Below are 17,892 nucleotides of genomic sequence, written 5' to 3'. Positions count from 1 at the left end.
GAACACAATGGTGGACAGTGTGGGGGATTGAACCCAGGTCTCTCTCACACCAAAGGCATAGTCTTATCTATTGCGCCATTACCACCCCCACCACTCTTACCACCCTCATAAAAAACATTATAAAAAGTGATAAAATGGTAATAATGTCCGTTCCTAATGAAAGACATGGATTCATCCGCTCCATGCTTCTCATCTCGCTCTCCTGCCTCTACTTTTACTGTTCCGTCTGTTTCTATCATCCTTGAAGATTTACCATTCCTCACTGTGTACACCTCAGTGAACCATGTCCATTAAAACATTGTTCAGGCCACCAACAAACTCAAGCACTGTGTCTTTAATGTCATATGTGCTGCCCACCTGAGTTTTGGCAAACACAAAGGGTTTACTTTCAGTTCAAGGCTTAGCCAGCAGATGGCAGTGCAGGACTTTGGCTGCTAAGCAGTTCTGGAAAATGTCTTCAGCCCAAAACAATTTTACAAAGACAGAGCTATTACAGTTTTTCCTCATTCACAGTACATTTCTCAGATCAGAATTGAAATTCTCAAAACTACTTGTTTAACCTCCACATCATCTCGTCACTTGTGCTCATCATAAAAGCAATTTCTCATAGTTTTGAACATATTGCAAATGCTTTGACACATTGAAGCAAATAATTATGTACAATTGTCTGCTGTTTCCTACAACATAAATTGGTTATGTCATGCTGATCACAATGAATTATACTGGTTTTCTGTTGAATAGTCTTACCCCCCAAAACTTTTAGTCAAGTTCTTTGCATAAGTCACTACATGCGAAATGGCTGAACACGTTGTCAGAGTTGAATAAAGTCAATCTTTATTGTTCATTCTTCACATTCAAGTATATAGCTGAACAAAATGTTGTTTTGTACAGACCATGGTGCATAAACAAAATAAGAACAGACAACAACAAATCACAACATCCTACAGTAGCAACACAGCCCTCACACCATTCACCCGATACACACAATACCATACACAGTGAACAGTAACAATACACAGTGAGCAGTGAATAGTGCAATACATATAATATACACCAGTAGATGAATATACTTATTTATGTATCTATATCTGTCAATCATATTTTCTACACGTCTATTAGACTTTTTTTTGGTAAGTGTCTCCTTACTGTAATTGATGAAGATAGCCATTGTGATGTGGATAAGAATCTGTGACCTGACAGACAGGTACATCAGCCTAAGGAGTGTTTTACATGCTTACATTTCTAATTTTGTAATTTCTTCCGTTGTACTATGCTGTGCTGTAAAACAGTCCTTTCTTTTTCCTTTTCTGCATCACAATGACATGGTCTGTCAACAAATTGTATTTGTTGTATGAACAGTGAAAACGTAACTGTGAATCCGGTCCAATCTTTTGCAATGTATAACTTTATACTGTTGAAAATGATATGACAATTTGAAAAAGTGCAGCCTTGTGCATTTTCAATCATTGTCATCAAAATGTTAGCCATAGTTTACATCAGAAAATACACTGTTATATTGATAACATGACTAAACATTTTGACTATCTTGTTCATAAACAATGACACAATGACTTGTCTTTCTGATGGCACTGACATGTTCAATGACATAAAGATTTCCTTTTGAGAGATAGACTAAGGATTTTGAGAAAGTTACGGGCTTTTGCAGGTAATCCACTGTGTTATGCTCTTTGTTCGATATGTTTCGAGAAATGCACTTACCGTTTTGCAAATGTTAGGGATGATTCGAGAAATGTACCAAAGTGAGTGAGAAAAACTGTAAGAACAGCTGAGCTAACAGTACACAGTACTCTGATAGTACTCAAAATATTTCACACTGTCACATTTTCTCCACACCTAGCAGCTTTTTTTGGTGCCTTTATTATGGTAGGCACATAATAAATAACTGTTTTCGCTCTCTGAAAGACCAATGGACAATAATGAGGAAGACGATGATAATAAAAACTACTGTGACAGTGGTTAAGTGTTTAAGTAATAACAGTGCATACATAAAAAGGGTGCAGTGGAAGGTAGTGATTTGAATAGGCTGTAATATCAGTTATAACACATGCCTATCATTTTAGATAAAGAGCTGCTCCAAAAGATGTTCTCAGGATTTTCTGGAAAAACCCTGACGTTCTATAGTGACTTCTAACTAAATAAAACATTTTACTCAATTATATATCTGTTGATAAACCTTGTGTGGACATTGTAAAACTGGGTTCACTGAATTTCCAAGCAACTTCTCAGACCAACAAAGTCAAATGGTTGACTGGACAAGTCAAGTCAAGTTAAGGGTTTTATAGCTTTCTGCCGGGACACCCTTCCCACAGTCCTCTTATAATGTAAATCTTTGACTTTCCCCTCTTTCCAGGAAGTTAGAGGTCAGAGGTCACCTACACAATAACTCCTTAAAGACACTCACTAAAGATACTGTTACCCATGGACACAACCTTGAACTCCAGTAGGACTGTCTGGCTCATCAACACACCATCCTGCTGTAATCTTATTGAAAGCACAGTATTTTATTTACATTATTCCTGCTTGAATTGTCATTCATGCAATGCAGCTTTTGCATCAAAATCAATGCTCAAAATATTGCTCAGGTGCAATATTAAGCTGCTCTGCTGAATTGGGTTCATGAATATCTTTTGACCTGTAGTGGCCTAATTAGTCAATAATTTGCCTGCAAACAGATTCTCACACACACACACACACACACTTGGATGTGACCATCATTGTTGTGTAAGCTTGCTGAATCATGGAGGGAGGTAAAGTCCGCTCTACAGTGGGACTTCTGTCAGCGGTCAATAGATCAAGACCCTTCCAGCTAGGGCTAATGTTTACCATTTGACAAGATACTGTAAAAATGATTTGTATATTTTAAAAGGAAAGTCCATAAATTGAAGCCACTTCATGCACATGCAGTCAATTTATCAAGCATTAAAAAACAAGGTTATAAGGTATAATAAAGTTAAACTTTTATTGCAAACAAACATACTCACAAATCAATTTTACAATTTACAGTACATTTAACATGAATTGTTACATATATTTAAGCATACCTTTAGTCATTTTTTTATTCAATATACATTAAAACTAATACATGACTCCAAATATACAAACAAACTTAAATACCGTCAAACTGCATTACAGCAATATTAAAATGGAATGTTCAGTTTCTATGTTGTCGGCCCAGCTGAAGGCCGCCGTTTCATTATTGTGAGGCCAATGGAAGACTATATGAGGGGGACGCTTTGGCAAGCAGGACTACACAAACATGTCTGAACACATCACTGTCTTTCTCACCTAGCAGCAGTGCTCTCTCTCTCTTTCTCTCTCTCTCTCTCTCTCTCTCTCTCTCTCTCCCTCTCTCAGCATTACCATCAATTGTTTTCTGTGCAAATGAAGGTATGAAACATCCTTTGAGTTCCTACATCTCGCGTGTTAAAGATAGACAGGTGTATTAATTTAGTGCTACATCGTTCCTCTCTGGTGACAGCTCCTCCCACCTGCAGTCAGGTGTGGAGTGGACGAAGCGCTGTGACATAAAGAATGATACAGGCAAACCCAAAAGATGTGAATTTTGATGGAGAGAAAACAAAGTAAAGGCACATTTGAGAAAAAAAAAAAAAAAACCACACACATAAAAACATCCCCCTCTGTAACATTCAGCTTCAAATGACTCCCTTTTCAAACACACAGAAAGCAAATGATAAGAAACTAAAAGCACCAAAATGAATGTCATCTCCAACCTACTCATTTAAATACAACAGGTAGGTCCCCATGGGTGGTCAGACAGAATCTCATGAGAGAAGACGTCTCGCTACAGAGGTGTGGAGAGAGGTGGAAATCATTATTAGGGCTTATACAGTACGTTCCAGCAATCCTCTTTTGAGAAAAGGTGGAAATTGATGTGTATGTGCTTGTCGGTTGTGGCCTCAGGGTCGAGGTGGGCTTTTAAGCTGCCTGAGCTATGTGCAAAGGACCTCCACTAATGGGTAGGAGATGGGCAATTGAAGGCTGCAGAGCATTTGTGTCTGTTGTGGTTGAAGAATTTGTGCGTTGGTAAATCAGGGTAAGGTGGAGGATTACAACCCCATTCAGTCATTTAATTATGGCAGGTATCCTCTTGTAGCAAGTCTTCTTAAATGCATTCAAGAGTAGGAGAGATCATGGCAAGTACACGTGTAAATTAATTGCAGATGCAGAGTCGTTGCAGGGTTTGGTTCAGAAATATCCACCATCCTGATGGGAAATGTAAGGTGGGGTCAAGATGCAAGTCCATGGACACGCTACAGTTCATGTCCTGTGAGTCTGAATTGGTGTCCATATTGACTGCCTGTGTTTAAATCCTATAGGTAAGAGTCCATTGATGGGGCGTAGGAGAAGCCCACGAAGGCCTCGGCAGCCTCTTTGATGCTGGCCGTGACGAGCGCGCTGTCTGGGGAACAGCCAATTGAGCTGGGTACTGGCTCATCTGTGAACTCTGGATCAAAGTGCCGCAGGTCGTTGGGTCCCGTCTGCAGGGGAGGAGGGAGGGAAGGAGAGGGGGAGACAACAAGGGATTAGTCACGCTGTAAAATACCATGCCATAATTGGAAACGTTTTAATTCGCAGCGAAGATGCCCTGTGCTCCTGATACAGTTATGTTAATGTAAATTCTGAGGACTAAGAAGAAGTCTATGGTAGATCTGCCATCATCAGCACTTATTGGAGTATTAAAAAGGAACTTACCACGTTGGGGTTGAAGGGAGGGGTGATCTTCTTGGCATTGAGGTCATCCCAGTTGATGGGGGAGAAGAATATGTGGTTCTTAATTTCAATCTGTGAAGAGACAGAAATAACAATTACATGATGTCCTTTAACAAAAACAACATGTATAAACACACACACACACACACACACACACACACACACACGACCAAACACTTACAAAGTCCTCAGTGCAGCCCAGCCTCTTAGTGCGGTCCTTCTGCAGCAGGCCCTCCAGCAGGTGCCTGGCTGCGTTGGAAATGTTGGGTTTCAGCTGCAGTGGCTTGTTCAGGATGTTGTCGTACATCTCCGCTGTGTTACGGCTGTAGAACGGAGGCTGGGGGAGGGACAAAAAGAACTGATTAGCATCTTGGCAACAACAAGGAGCAAAGCATCCACATGACCAACACTGATTGTATCATTGTAAATCTTGCATAAACTAAGTAGTATAGTACATATTTGTCATACTTAGAATATATATGTTACTCACCAAGCCATACAGCATCTCATAGAGAACAGCTCCTAAGCACCACCAGTCTACTGTCCTGTCATACGGCTGCTTGTGTAGAACCTCAGGAGCTAAATACTGAGAGAAGAAAACAGGGAGAAGTGGTAAGTCACTGAATATTTCAGAGTGCTGTCTTAACACAAAAACAAGTTAGCTCTGAATCACCAGATATTTTGTCCTTACCTCCGGCGTACCGCAGAAGGTCGATGTCGTCCCGTTGGGTTCAATGTTCTCCTTGCACAGGCCGAAATCTGTAAGAATGATGTGTCCCTGTGAGTCCAGCAGGATGTTCTCCGGCTTCAGGTCTCTGTAGACAATGTTGAGGGAGTGGAGGTAGCCCAGTGCGCTGGCGATCTCTGCTGCGTAGAACCTTGCTCTGGGTTCGAGGAAGCAGCGCTCTCTCTGTAGGTGGTAGAACAACTGGAAGAAAGAGAAAAACGAGAGTAAAGGGTTATTGCAACATGTGTTTGTGGTAACAAAAAGCTCATTTATGTTATGGATGATCTACAAAAATCACATGAGCAGAGACGCTGGAAATTAGAAGGAGAAAGACCAACAATAAAAAGACAGGTGCAGAGACAGAGAGGAAACCGGATGGGAGGAAATAAAAAGGCAGGAAGGCGACAGCTTAAAAAGTCTGACAAGGGAAGACAGATGAAATGAGAGCCAAAGGTGGAGCTAGGGAGAGCAGCGGGAATGAGGGGAAAAAGAAGGGGAAGAAAAGAGAAAGGGGAGCAGGAGCGAAACTGCGTCCGGCTTCCTGATGAGGCCCATATTTAATCAGCACTGTCTTTGCTTGCCCAACAATCACAGGAAATTAGCTGGATTAGACACACACTGAGGCTGAATGGTGCTGCTAATTTTGGCCCCGAGTCTCTCCCGCTGTCCTAACCCACCCCGTGATTTCCTGAGAGGTGTTTCCTTTAGAGAAAGATTGACACAAAAAAAAAGACAAGAGAGCGGCAGCCTCTATTCTGCTTCTCATGACAGGATATCCCCTCTGTCTGTCTGTGTTTCTGCCTCATCTGATTCCGGGCACTATATTATTCCTCTCTTTAAAATGTCCTCCTACCCTATTCCTACATCTTTAGCGCTTTCTTTAAATAGCCCACCTTCTCTGCTTCTCTTCTATCATCTCTACTTCATGCACTTATCTTTTTTTTTCTGGCAGCCAGTAACTCACCTCTCCTCCATTGATGTAGTCCAAGATGAAGTAGAGTTTGTCCGCTGTTTGGAAAGAGTAGTGCAGGCCCACCAAGAACGGGTGCTTGACATTCTTTAGCAGCACATTCCTCTCTGACATGATGTGTTTCTCCTGAGGAATACAAAGAGCAGGGGGTTAGAGAGGTTCACCTTTTGTTGTGTGGGTTTCTTTCCAGTTGAAGGCATGGCTGCAGGTGCATTTACCTCCTTCTTCTTGAGGATGGCCTTTTTCTGTAAGACTTTGACTGCGTAAAATTGGTCATCTGTGCGATGGCGTGCGAGCAGGACCTTGCCGAAGCTGCCCTTGCCGATCACCTTGAGGAAGTGGAAGTCACTGGGTTTCGCCGAAGGGTTGGAGGATGGACCGAGGTTGATCTGTTGGGATGGACTAGGCTGTAAGGAAGAAAAGGATAAGGAAGTTAGAGCCATAATATAAATCCCAAAATGTAAATACAAACAGAGGGTTTGTATGTGTGTGTATGCGTGCATCTGCACATGTTGGAATGTAAACAAAGGAAGCAAATATACTTACAGGGGGAGAGGGGTTTGTGTTCATGAGCTCAGCATCCTGAGGAGGACTCAAGTTCAGAATGGACTGAACTTCAGGACTGAAAAAACAAAGAGTTCAAACTTAGCATCAAAAGTATCCTAAATTGGTTTTATGTTAATCAGCTGATCTGGGAGTCACATTAGGTCACAAAGCTTCATCAGAGGACACGATAAGGAAATTCTGGTTGCATTTCTTGTGTTTCCAAATGTTTTGTCCCCCGGTGAAAGCCAAACAGTAACAAAAGTCAGATGTTACTCACTGCTTGCAGGCGTAGGAGTTTGTGGCAAGCCTCTGAATGAAGTCGTTCAGACCCATCCTCCTCTGTTTCATAAAAGCTGCAACACAAGGGAGAAAAACAGAAAAAAAAATGTTAAGATTTTTTAATAAAAAGCAAAAACATATCCAACCATGTCATGAAGAATCCGCTTAAAATATCCAGTTGTGATTTCATACCGGTGACTAACGCCACTAGGCCTCTCGATTTCGAGTAGGTCAGGGCCGGCTTTTCTGTTTCTGTTTTCACCGTCATGATGTGATGAGTTCAACAGCAGTTCTTGCACTCATCAAGTGCCCAAAGGTGAAAGAGACTCTAGTTTTATAACAGAGCCGAGGAGGGAGGAGCTGAAGCACACACCCACAACCCCTGGTGGGCGTGATCCTCTGCAAACATTTCTTTCTGCGTAATGGACCAATCAGAGGCCGTTGTGATCTCAGCACGTCAGAGGGAGGGAAAAAAAAGAAGAAAAAAAAAAAGAAGGGGGGGGGAAAAAAAAAGGGGGGGGGGGGAGGGCGCACCTTCACCACCACGCACTGAGAGGCCGGTCTATACTATTTGCACATATGTTTGTGCAACACCATAGCAACTTTGCTGAACATCCCATGTGTCACAAAGTCTGGAACTGTCACCTAGACAGCAAAATTTCACTCTACGCAAAACTGCAAAAACAAATTTGGCATCTAAATGTGTCCACTAAGTAACACGTGTTGCCCCTTTATGTTCCAGGAGAACAGAATAAACTGCTCATTGTGCAAATAACAGAACATGAAGTGAAGCAGCTGATGATAGCTCTTGAGATTCGGGATTGTTCTCTAAACTCCTGATTATGTTTGTAACACTGTATGCGTGTCCCCTGTCTAACCGCAACTTGATCCTGTACAAATAACCCGATACCCTCTTAACAAGGCCTATCAGCTTCACTGTTTGGCCGCCTCTCAATTAAACAGACCGGGAGTGACGCAGGTTCCCTGGGTGCACAAAAGACAAGAGGGGAGAGCCCGAGCCGGGGGAGGCTCAGGCCCGATGCCAAGAAAAGTCGCTGGTGGAAAAGTACAGACTGAGAGAAACTCCTGGGTACATCCAGCTCAAACGAAATAAAAAAAGAGAGATCAGACCCACAATCTGTTTAAACATACCGGTAAGCCTCTCGGAGGCCTCCAAAACACTTCAATGAGGTGAGCAGAGTGAAATTATGTGAAAAAATGAGCTGGCCCACTAAGGACAAGACAGACTCAGTTAGGTTATGTAAGGCACCTGGATCAGGTTTTGTCTACACCCCTGAGTGCAATGTGTAAGACTATAGGCCTATAACCTATGATGAGGGCCAAGCCCATTTTACAAGGATACTGACCCATGCGCATATAGTAGGCTGAGTAAGAAGACAGACATAAAAACAATCAAATTTAAGTAATTGGTGCTGCACAATTACTGAAACAATTTATTGAAAAGAGCACCGTAGGAACAATGTAAGTAATGGACTGTAACACAAGTGCAAGCCATTTACAAAATCCTGCGTAAAAACGCGCACCCGGTATAATTTCACAGGTTCTGCCCGATCTTCAGAAAAAATCCCTCTTCCATAAAGAACAAACAAACCTTTCAGATCGGAAGGAGGTCTCGTTTTACGGCCTGTAGTGCCAGGGTTCAACAAGTTGCACAAGAGAGTTGCCAAGGTTTCTCTGGCACTTTTAGCAGAGCCCCTAACAGCGAGGCATTTCCATAGATAGCAGCACCATAAATCCAGGTCACTGGATTATGGGGTGAGTGCAGCGCCCCCCAAGTATGTCTGCCAGTGCTTTTTTCCCCCAACCACAGACACACCAGACACAGAAAGTCGGCTTGGAGCTTAAGCTTTAGCCTTCCAAATAGAAACTATAAATAGCCTATCACTGTCAGTTGGTAGCCGCAGAAATACAATTAAGTTCCTAAATAAGATTATTATCGATCGAAGATTTCCTACAATAGTTTTATACAGGACTATTATAAAGACAAAACCCAGCGCTGGTGCTTTCAAATGAATATGCAGCCTACTTACACGTCAAAGCGGTCGTTTTGTCTTTCATAAGGATGCTTTATTTCACGAATCACAACAAGAAGAGAGACGCTTTAAGCTCCTCGTCAGGCAGGTAATGGAAATACACCGCACTCCTCTTCTTGGAGACTTTCATCCAGAAGATTTTTTCTCATTTCTTCTCAGGGCGGAGACGTCCCGCCTCTATTTCCTTCCCCTCTACAGTTTGGCTCTCCAATAAGGTCGTATGGTTGCATGAGTTTTCCTCAGGGCGGGGGATATACTCCCTGCAAAGGCTCCTCATAAGCTCCTACTTTTTGAGTTCATTGAAATTTCAGACCTGACTTTTTATTTAATTATAAAATGAACAGAAGTAACAGATAATACTGTAATGTGTTTATTCATTTATTCCTGTAAGTACTCTCCACTGCAGGTATAAAGACATGAAACTGATGGATATTTGAGCCAAGTATTTGTTTTATGTTTTATTTCATAATGGCAATGAACTTGCTCAACATCACATGGCAAGCGCTGGCATATAGTTAAAGGCTAAACAAAAACATTTGGTTTACTTAAATCACCTCTCAGTTTCATCTTCAGTTATTTTCCAGGACAGCCTGCTAGCTGAGGTCATTCACCTGCTGAGCTCAGAATTAAAAAGTAACTCGTATTTGGAAATTTCACAGTTCAGAGTTCACATTAATTCAAAAGTGGGAGCTGCCAAGAAGTTGGGGCCACATTAATTAACCGTGTCTCTTGAAGAATCGCTCTCCCTGCTATTTTGTGCATGCACATATACTCGGGCATTTTCTCAGAATAATGTGCAGATTTTCTGTCTTTGGGAGAGAGTAGAGAACAGAGGGAACACTTGAGAGGAAACGCAGATGATAGGATACAAGTGGCAAAGCACTGGACATGTGGGCAGGTGAGGCGATGCGGTAAGGAACACATCATGGAAATGTGAATCACACAAAGCATAAACAGAGGTGAGAACCTGATGATGATGAGATGAACATCTTTTAACGAAACACAATGTTTTTTACTAAAGCCATTTTAAACTTTTATGCAGAAACGCCTTGATCTCTCACTTAATTACACATTTTCACGCCAGCTACACTGGAGCAGTTGGAAGGTTTGGGGTTTTGCTCAAGGGAACCACAGCTATGGTAATGAGGGAGGGGCAAGCAGTGCTCTTTCCCTTTCCCCTCCCAGATTTATCCTGCCTGTCCTGGATTCAAACCAGAAACCTTCCAGTCATAAAGCAACACTGAAAGTAATTGTTGTTAGACTGTAAAAATGCAGACCCAAAGAATTTGGCTGGATATATGTGTGTGTGTGTGTGTGCGCAAGAGAGAAAGTGTGTGTTCTTCTGCTCCTGACCACCCTCCTCTCTCAGAAAAAGTTTGCAGTTTTTAAATATAGCCTAAACTTTTTTTAACTGCTGTCTCTGTCTCTCCTTTAACTCGGGTCAAATCTATTATTAATCTGTCCCCCGTTGCCACCTGATGCACACACATGCAGAGCTAGAGGGCATAACAAACCTGCAGGGAGTCTGACAGCACACACACAAACACACACACATTAAAACAGAGAGAGAGAGAAAGGACACATCAGGTGCTTCCTAAATTCCCTCAAGGTGTCCAACACAACGCTCCCTCCCTGCACCACTCAGAACTTAACGCGTTTGTTAGAAAAATATTTCTCCTTGACACAGCACAGGCTGCAGCACGTCATCTTTCAAGAGGCATTTAATCTACAATATCTCAGAAACAGTCAAAGAGGGACACAAACCCACTTCAGCACTTGAAAGCATCACGCGCCAAACCCATCAAGAGACTGATTTTAAACATCCAAATAGTATGTAAAGGTACAACACGCTTACAGGAGAGGATTAAAAATTGCGATGAAGAAGACGTTACCTCAGAAGGGTTGTAAGCGCTGCGCTTGCGTCTGCATCTGTGGTCATAGCCCAGAGTTGGATACAGTGAGAGAGAGGTGTTGAGAGAGGATCAGGAGAAAGAGGACGAAAGAGAGGGGGCAATACTAACAATAGGTCCACTCAGTGTTTTTCCTATCTGGCCCTCTTTCCCTTCTGGATTAACAGGCTGCTTGCGTTTGGGCCCTGAACAAGAGGAGGCTCCACAATACTCAAGCTGTGTTTATTGCCTTTCTATGTGTGTGTGTGTGTGTGTGTGTGCGTGTGCGTGTGTGCAACACTAATATGTTATGTAACCGACTAGTGGCACACACACACACACACTTTGAAGGCCATTTCGTGAAAGGACAGGAAGGGGTTCACTGCAGTGCCTGAAGGGTTGAGGTGGCAGGATATTAGAGTTGCAGTATAAACACATACAAATACACACACGCTCCCTCAGCCCACCCACCTACAGTGTACTGACACATACACAAAGACCAGCATATGCCCATATTCACGCTGTCTCCGGCAGATGACATCCATCCATTAAATCCGTTCATCTCTTTCATTGTCCCATGCCTCCATCTTGTAATGTCCGTGTTCTGTGCCGGGGAAGATGAGGGTGTTTGTGGCCACAGATGATCTGGTGATGAATGTGAATGAGGCTTGGTGGTGAGGAACCAAATGACACCGTTACATAAAGGCCCCGGCTATTCAGAGAGGACAGCCAGGCTTTTATTTTGCCAGTGGGCACGGTGGATTGTCAGTGTGTGTGTGTCTGTGTGTGTGTGGAGTGTCTGGCTATCTAGGCTAGCCTACTTTTGCCTTCAGTTACCTGCGTAGACGGTCATGTGATCATCATCATAGTGGACAATTTAGACTTAGTCTGTTAGAGATGTCTGCTGGTCACTTATTTTTGTAGATCCCAGAATTTCATAATAATTTCCTTAAAAAATAAACTGATTTGAACTTCAGTATTTATTAATATCAAGTCATCGGATATATATATTGAAATTACTAATCCATAAAATGAAGGTTGAACTGTTTTAGAACTTCTGTTTTAAGGAACTCTTTGGGGTTGTCAACATAAAATGTGAGCACATTCAAAAGTATTTTTGGGGGCCTTGTATGCCTTTTTTAGACAGTGACAGTAGAGCAGAGAAAATACAGGAAATGAGGGGAGAAAAAGATGGGGAATGAAATCCAACAAGTCAGGAAAGTTAGAGCGTTGCAGTCTATGGTCGGCGCCTTATAGGGTAATTTTGGTATTTTTAAATCTGGGCCTTACTTTCACATATTTTGGGGTCAAAATGACTAGCACTTTCTGTGGATGTAATTTTGACAGATGCAATTGCTGCAAAAGGAATACGCTGCAGCCAATGCAACCGGCTCGCGACTGCCGGCTGAAGCCATCTACTGTGCGGATTCCAAAACTTTTAGTACACAGTCATTTGAACATCAAAATGTGTGAAAACAGGACCCAAGTTTAAAACTATCAAAATTATCTTTAAACCCTAGGCCATCACAACACCCAAAAAGTTACAACAGTTTTGCAAAGAGAAGACATTTTGGTTAACTGATGGGCCACATGAGGGCTCTGATTTGGTTTCTGGATTAAGGCTAGAATTGGGTTGAGGTTGTGATGGTCAAACGTAGGTTTAGGGAACAGGATGTGCAGTACACACACCCAAAGCTGTATGGCACTTCCACTGTAAATCCTTAGGATATAGGTCCAACAAACAAGTTCAGACACTTTTCTCTAAACTATCTGGTATGGGACTGCCGTTATTGTGAATATGTGTGTGTCTGTGTGCAGGTGTGTATGTTTGCCTGTTTATCTCTAAAGGACAGGTTGACACAGGTGAGCAATGCGTAGTGAATGGTGGGAGAAAAGAGAAAATAACAGCTTCAGAAAGTGAGCTGCAATGTTGATATTATTTTGCACCACTGAGAGTTAGGTTGAAAATCACACACACAGGATTCGTAATCACACGTTATATAAACCTGTTGGCATCTCAGGAAGATACTATAAGTCGGTGGGTAAATGCTGATTTACTGCACTGCAGCAAGTTGATGAACATACTAATGTGTTTTAATAAGGGTGTCCTCAGCAGATGTTACATGAGAAGAGGAGTGAAAGAACACCGGCAGGGTTTAGACCGTCAGATCTCTACTTCCTGTAATTATTAGTACTGGATCCATCCCTCACTCTCCATCATTGCCCTCTACTGCTCCCTCTGTCATACACTGCATCACTGTAAATGACTCAAGTGTGACAGACTTCAACTTTTAAGTGCTTCTAAAGCCACTAATTGCTGAACTTGGAACAACAGGGTGTACTGGCATCTCGGCCGAGGCCACAGGAACAGCTTGTCACCAGCTTGGCTAATTGCTTGGATTTCTCTCCATATGCCGAAAACTCCCATAATTAACAGGCAGACTAGTCCCAGTGAAAAACATTTTCATCAGAATATGGTGCTTGTCACATTATCCTCTTGGAGAGAGTATTTCCGTTTCATGCTCTTTCATTCTTACACTTGATACACGTGTAGTTACTATTAACTAGTAGATACTTTACAGATAAAGGCTTTCCATACAAAACACACGATGAGTTCATAAAATATGATGCAAAATTGATTACACTACAAAAGTAAAATGCTACTTACACATTAATGTACTGATAATACAACAATACAATATGTAATAGTATAAAATGTCATTTTTCTGAATTATAAATATTTTTGTATTTGACAATTTAAAGCTGGGGTTGGAAAATTGTTTCAGAAGCTTTTTTCAGTATATTTGTTGAAATTTTCTTCACATCCCCATTGCAATCAGTAAATCAAATTCTCTGACACAAAATCTATCCGGTATTTGTGGCTGTTGCAGGACTATAATAAGGACTCTGCCCATGCACTCACTGCACATGAACATGTGTTTAGGGGGAGTGGCTTTGGAGGGAAGCCTGAAGGGAGGGAGTGGAATTTTCTTTTGGTTGGATTTAAAATCTAGCTATCTCTTGCTAGTTCTCCAACAGAGTTTGATCATCAGTGCAAAGTGAAATAAAATATAAAATAAAAATTATGTATTGGTGTGAGCTTGAAACACACACATGAACACTCTCAAGAGAATAGCTCCTGCCTCAGCATATGCAAGATTCCAAGTAAAGGTAAAGGTAACAATAAAAAAGGGAATAGATAGGCCTAGGCTTTCTGCCAAAATGTCACACACACACATATTGTGAACTTTGGAATGGACTATGAATTGTGGCAGGACTAAAGGGCATGATGGAAAATTAAATGACAGTTACTCGTAGTCATATTGTCAATAAACTGATGCTGGACACGCATGTAAGCAATAAGCACAGAAAAATACACAGATATTTCTGCTGCAGCAAGTGGCAAAAGTTGTAAACAGGTCACTGTGTCATGTGTACGATGATCAGCACTCAGTAATCGGTCTACTGTTTTGGGTTCCAAGCTGGCTTCCACAAAACAGCAAAATAGTAATTTTGGTTTATGAACAACAGTTATTATCCTGAGAGCTTAGAGGTTGGATTAGCTAGCCAAGTGGTAAGGCAAGGTAAAGTCACAAAGTGTGTGTGTGTGTGTGTGTGTGTGTGTGTGTGTGTGTGTGTGCAGGCTGAATCATTTTGCTCCCAGAGCCATCAGGTTTGGACGGGGAAAGGAAACATGAGTAAAACAGACAGAGAGTGAATGGTATAAGATCATTTTTGAATTTATGGTGAAAGAAAAACAAAACAGCAGATAATAAAGAGAAATGACCCAGGACTGATGAGAGGGATGACGGAGAAAGATAACAGAGGAACGAGCGTTTGTGCTCTGGAGTCACAGTGTGAAAGACAGATGGGGAAAGAAGGAGAGGCTTGAGGAAGCAGAAGAAAACAAAATAAAAGGCTAAGTTGCTGGTACTTACTGTTGTCGCCAGGGCAACAGTAGCTGTCTGGGTCTGACTCATTGTGGTAGTACAGGTCCATCGCCTGGGGGAGAAATATGGCAATACTTAGTAAGAACAGGTTGAATACTTATACAACAAAGACATGCAAATGAAAAGAACATTAAGTGTAAAAGACTTGTTCATGACCCTGTTTCTGTTGGTTCCCCTGCATGACGTGTTTTAATGAGGCTGGGTTTCCGGGGTGAGACTGTATTAAATCACTCGTGTCCTGTGGTGAAAGTGGTGCGAAGCCTCCGCTCCGACAACATGGCAGAGCATTATTGTTCTTTAGTGAGACTGGATGCCACGATGAAGCTGATCTTACTCAACATCTGCTCTGTTGACATTATAATGTGCTTATCCACACATTCTGTCCAGTAGGAAACTGCTACTAAAATTTAAAAAGTAAAAGTACTCATTCTGTAAAAAAATGTCCCTATTATTATTGTGGTTTCCAACATAAACAACACAAATTTGAATCATTTTTTGTTAAACACTGGATAGTTTGGACCACAAACAATCTACTTCAACCATCTGAGAGCTATAGGGGGGAAATGTCTCTTTGGTGGAACTGCTAACAATGTATAGACAAGTGACCCCGACTAAACAATGTGTTTTTGTAAGATGCCACAAGCCATGAAGGTTGGGAGCCACTGGTTTAATGTTCAGCAAGGCATTTAATTTAATATGCTTTTCATATGTTGTTTAATGTAAAACCGCAATCTGAAATGTAACTCAAGCTGTCAAATAAATGTAATATTTTCCTCTGACATGTGGAGTAGAAGTTTAAAGTTCCACAAAATGGAAATTCCCATGTTAAGTACAAGTACCTCAAAATGTGTTTTGTTGTTACTTTCCACCACTGCATGTGGAGTGGGGTTAATGTGTTTGTGTGTGTGTTGATCTTTGACTCACCGCATTTGATTATGAAAGTCAATGCATTGATGGCATGGGAACAGTTCAGAAATGCGCAAGTAAACACTCGTGAATGTGCACAAACGTACACATACACAACGGTCTCAATAGCAGCTGCTCAAGACTGTCCCACTTTTTCTGTCCACATACAGTAACAGTATAGGCCTATTTGGCAGCTGTCACAGGGCCAGCAGCATCCACGTCTCAGGACGTTCCCATGAAATTGCACTGTTGTGTCAGATATTCGTTTTCGCCTTCTCTGTCAGTCATTGACTTTTCAAGTGTTTCTGTTAAATACAGTCTTAGCCTAGTTTGCTATTCCATGCTGCAGCTCAGAAAACCTATTGCAGCTCTCAGTATTCTCCCATGGGTGTTTTCTGAGAACGAGACAAGCTGAGACTTGTGTGTGTATGTGTATGAGAGAGAGAGTTGTTTCAATCTCATCAGTTTGTTTATTCATTCAGAGGCGACGCTTCTGCCTATCATGCTGGTCATTTCATCTATACATAACAGATGACATTCTCTGTCAGCAGCCTTGTCTAGCCATCGCTTCCCTTCTATTTTGCTCTCATACACACACACACACACACACACACACACATATGGAGTATATCCACATGTTGCTTGCTGTTCATATCCTCTTATACTGTCAACATCTCTCTGCAGTCAACAATCACTTTACCATTCACGCCCCTTTGTCTCTTCTCCTTGGGCTCTTTCTCTCTTTTTCTTGGGGTTGTTTATTGAGTCAGCACAGAGATCTGATGGAGTTGTATCCATAGTGACGGTGAATCTAGACTTTCTGCTCATTAATATTTCATTGCAGATTTATGTTCCCAAAAGATGACAGAAAGTTTGGGTTGTTCATGCAGAGGCAAAGGCAGAAAGAGGGAGAAATTGTTTTTGTCTGTGTAAGGGTCAAGGAGAGGTGGAGGCTTGTATGAAATAACTGTGAGTCATAAGATAAAACAACATTTAACAGTAAAAGGGCTTGAGATGGTTTGCTTTTTACCATCAAAGAACTGAGTTAGTTTGCTCTGAGTGGATCCCTTGGTTTTTATGCACCAAAACACATAGGAAATAAAAAAAGACGCAAATGAAAAGAAGGAGAAACTAGGAACCATATTTATTAATTCCTATTTTAAAATTTTGATTTACTGAAGTTTCCCACACTGACAACAAACATATAACAATTTTTTCTAATAGCAATTCTTTTGATGTTATATTGTATGTTGCCATTGAAATCCATTTGAACACTTGATTTCTTATTTTGTGACTTAAGAACTTTTTCTCTCAGTCTGGATTTTGTCAGTTCCCCTTCGAGGGAACTCGAACTGCGTCGGTTACGACACTATGGGAACGCCTCTAGGCGAAGCAGGTCTGAACGTGAATGAAATCACTCCAATCCTATTGGCCTGTTGCTAGAACGGTAAGGTGTGACGGAATAACCAGAGGAGTATAAAGCACACCTGTACACACTCATCATTAGCTTTTTTTTATTCAGCAGGCGCTCTGTATGTTGTTTGAAGAAAGCTCCAGTCCTACAAGCAGTGTGTCTTACCTGAAGAAGAAGTCTACCAGCATGTCCGGCAACCAGATGTACAGAAGGTGTGTTTTTTCTTGCCCTCGGTACATCACGGATGGAGATTCTCATGAGATGTGTGTCTCATGTTTGGGGATGGAGCACGCACGGGCAGCTCTCGAGGGGGCTGCCTGCGCCCGTTGCGAAGCCCTTTCCGTGCGGGTACTGAGGTACAGCATGGCTCTCTTTTCCGAGGATGGCCGGATGTGTTTTCCCCGT

The 17,892-nt window shown here is 41.8% G+C and overlaps 2 protein-coding genes across 3 annotated transcripts in view; both read right to left on the bottom strand.

The window, feature by feature from the left end:
• Window positions 1-2,956: 2,956 nt before the first annotated feature.
• On the bottom strand, window positions 2,957-9,463 carry LOC123977759 (serine/threonine-protein kinase Sgk1). Of its 2 annotated transcripts, none has more exons than XM_046060713.1 (10): window positions 9,326-9,463; window positions 7,273-7,348; window positions 6,996-7,071; window positions 6,668-6,856; window positions 6,444-6,575; window positions 5,444-5,680; window positions 5,243-5,338; window positions 4,934-5,089; window positions 4,735-4,824; window positions 2,957-4,520 (listed from the first exon to the last, which is right to left on the bottom strand). In XM_046060713.1, the coding sequence occupies exons 1-10, from the start codon at window positions 9,351-9,353 to the stop codon at window positions 4,353-4,355; spliced, it is 1,248 nt and encodes a 415-aa protein (XP_045916669.1). In that variant the 5' UTR covers window positions 9,354-9,463; the 3' UTR covers window positions 2,957-4,352. The 2 variants fall into 2 exon arrangements, with proteins under 2 accessions (XP_045916669.1, XP_045916668.1); XM_046060712.1 differs by lacking the exon at window positions 9,326-9,463 and adding an exon at window positions 7,467-7,622.
• A 1,847-nt stretch (window positions 9,464-11,310) lies between these two features.
• LOC123978224 overlaps window positions 11,311-17,892 on the bottom strand; it is a 27,837-nt gene continuing 21,255 nt past the window's right edge. Inside the window, exons 4-5 of the mRNA XM_046061391.1 lie at window positions 15,156-15,219; window positions 11,311-11,423 (exon numbers count right to left, since the gene is read on the bottom strand). Of these exons, the coding sequence (XP_045917347.1) occupies window positions 11,311-11,423; window positions 15,156-15,219 (177 nt within the window). The remainder of the gene's footprint in view (window positions 11,424-15,155; window positions 15,220-17,892) is intronic.

Source organism: Micropterus dolomieu, linkage group LG10 (genome assembly GCF_021292245.1).
Source record: "Micropterus dolomieu isolate WLL.071019.BEF.003 ecotype Adirondacks linkage group LG10, ASM2129224v1, whole genome shotgun sequence".
Taxonomy (NCBI): domain Eukaryota; kingdom Metazoa; phylum Chordata; class Actinopteri; order Centrarchiformes; family Centrarchidae; genus Micropterus; species Micropterus dolomieu.
This window is presented reverse-complemented; position numbering and strand designations above follow the sequence as displayed.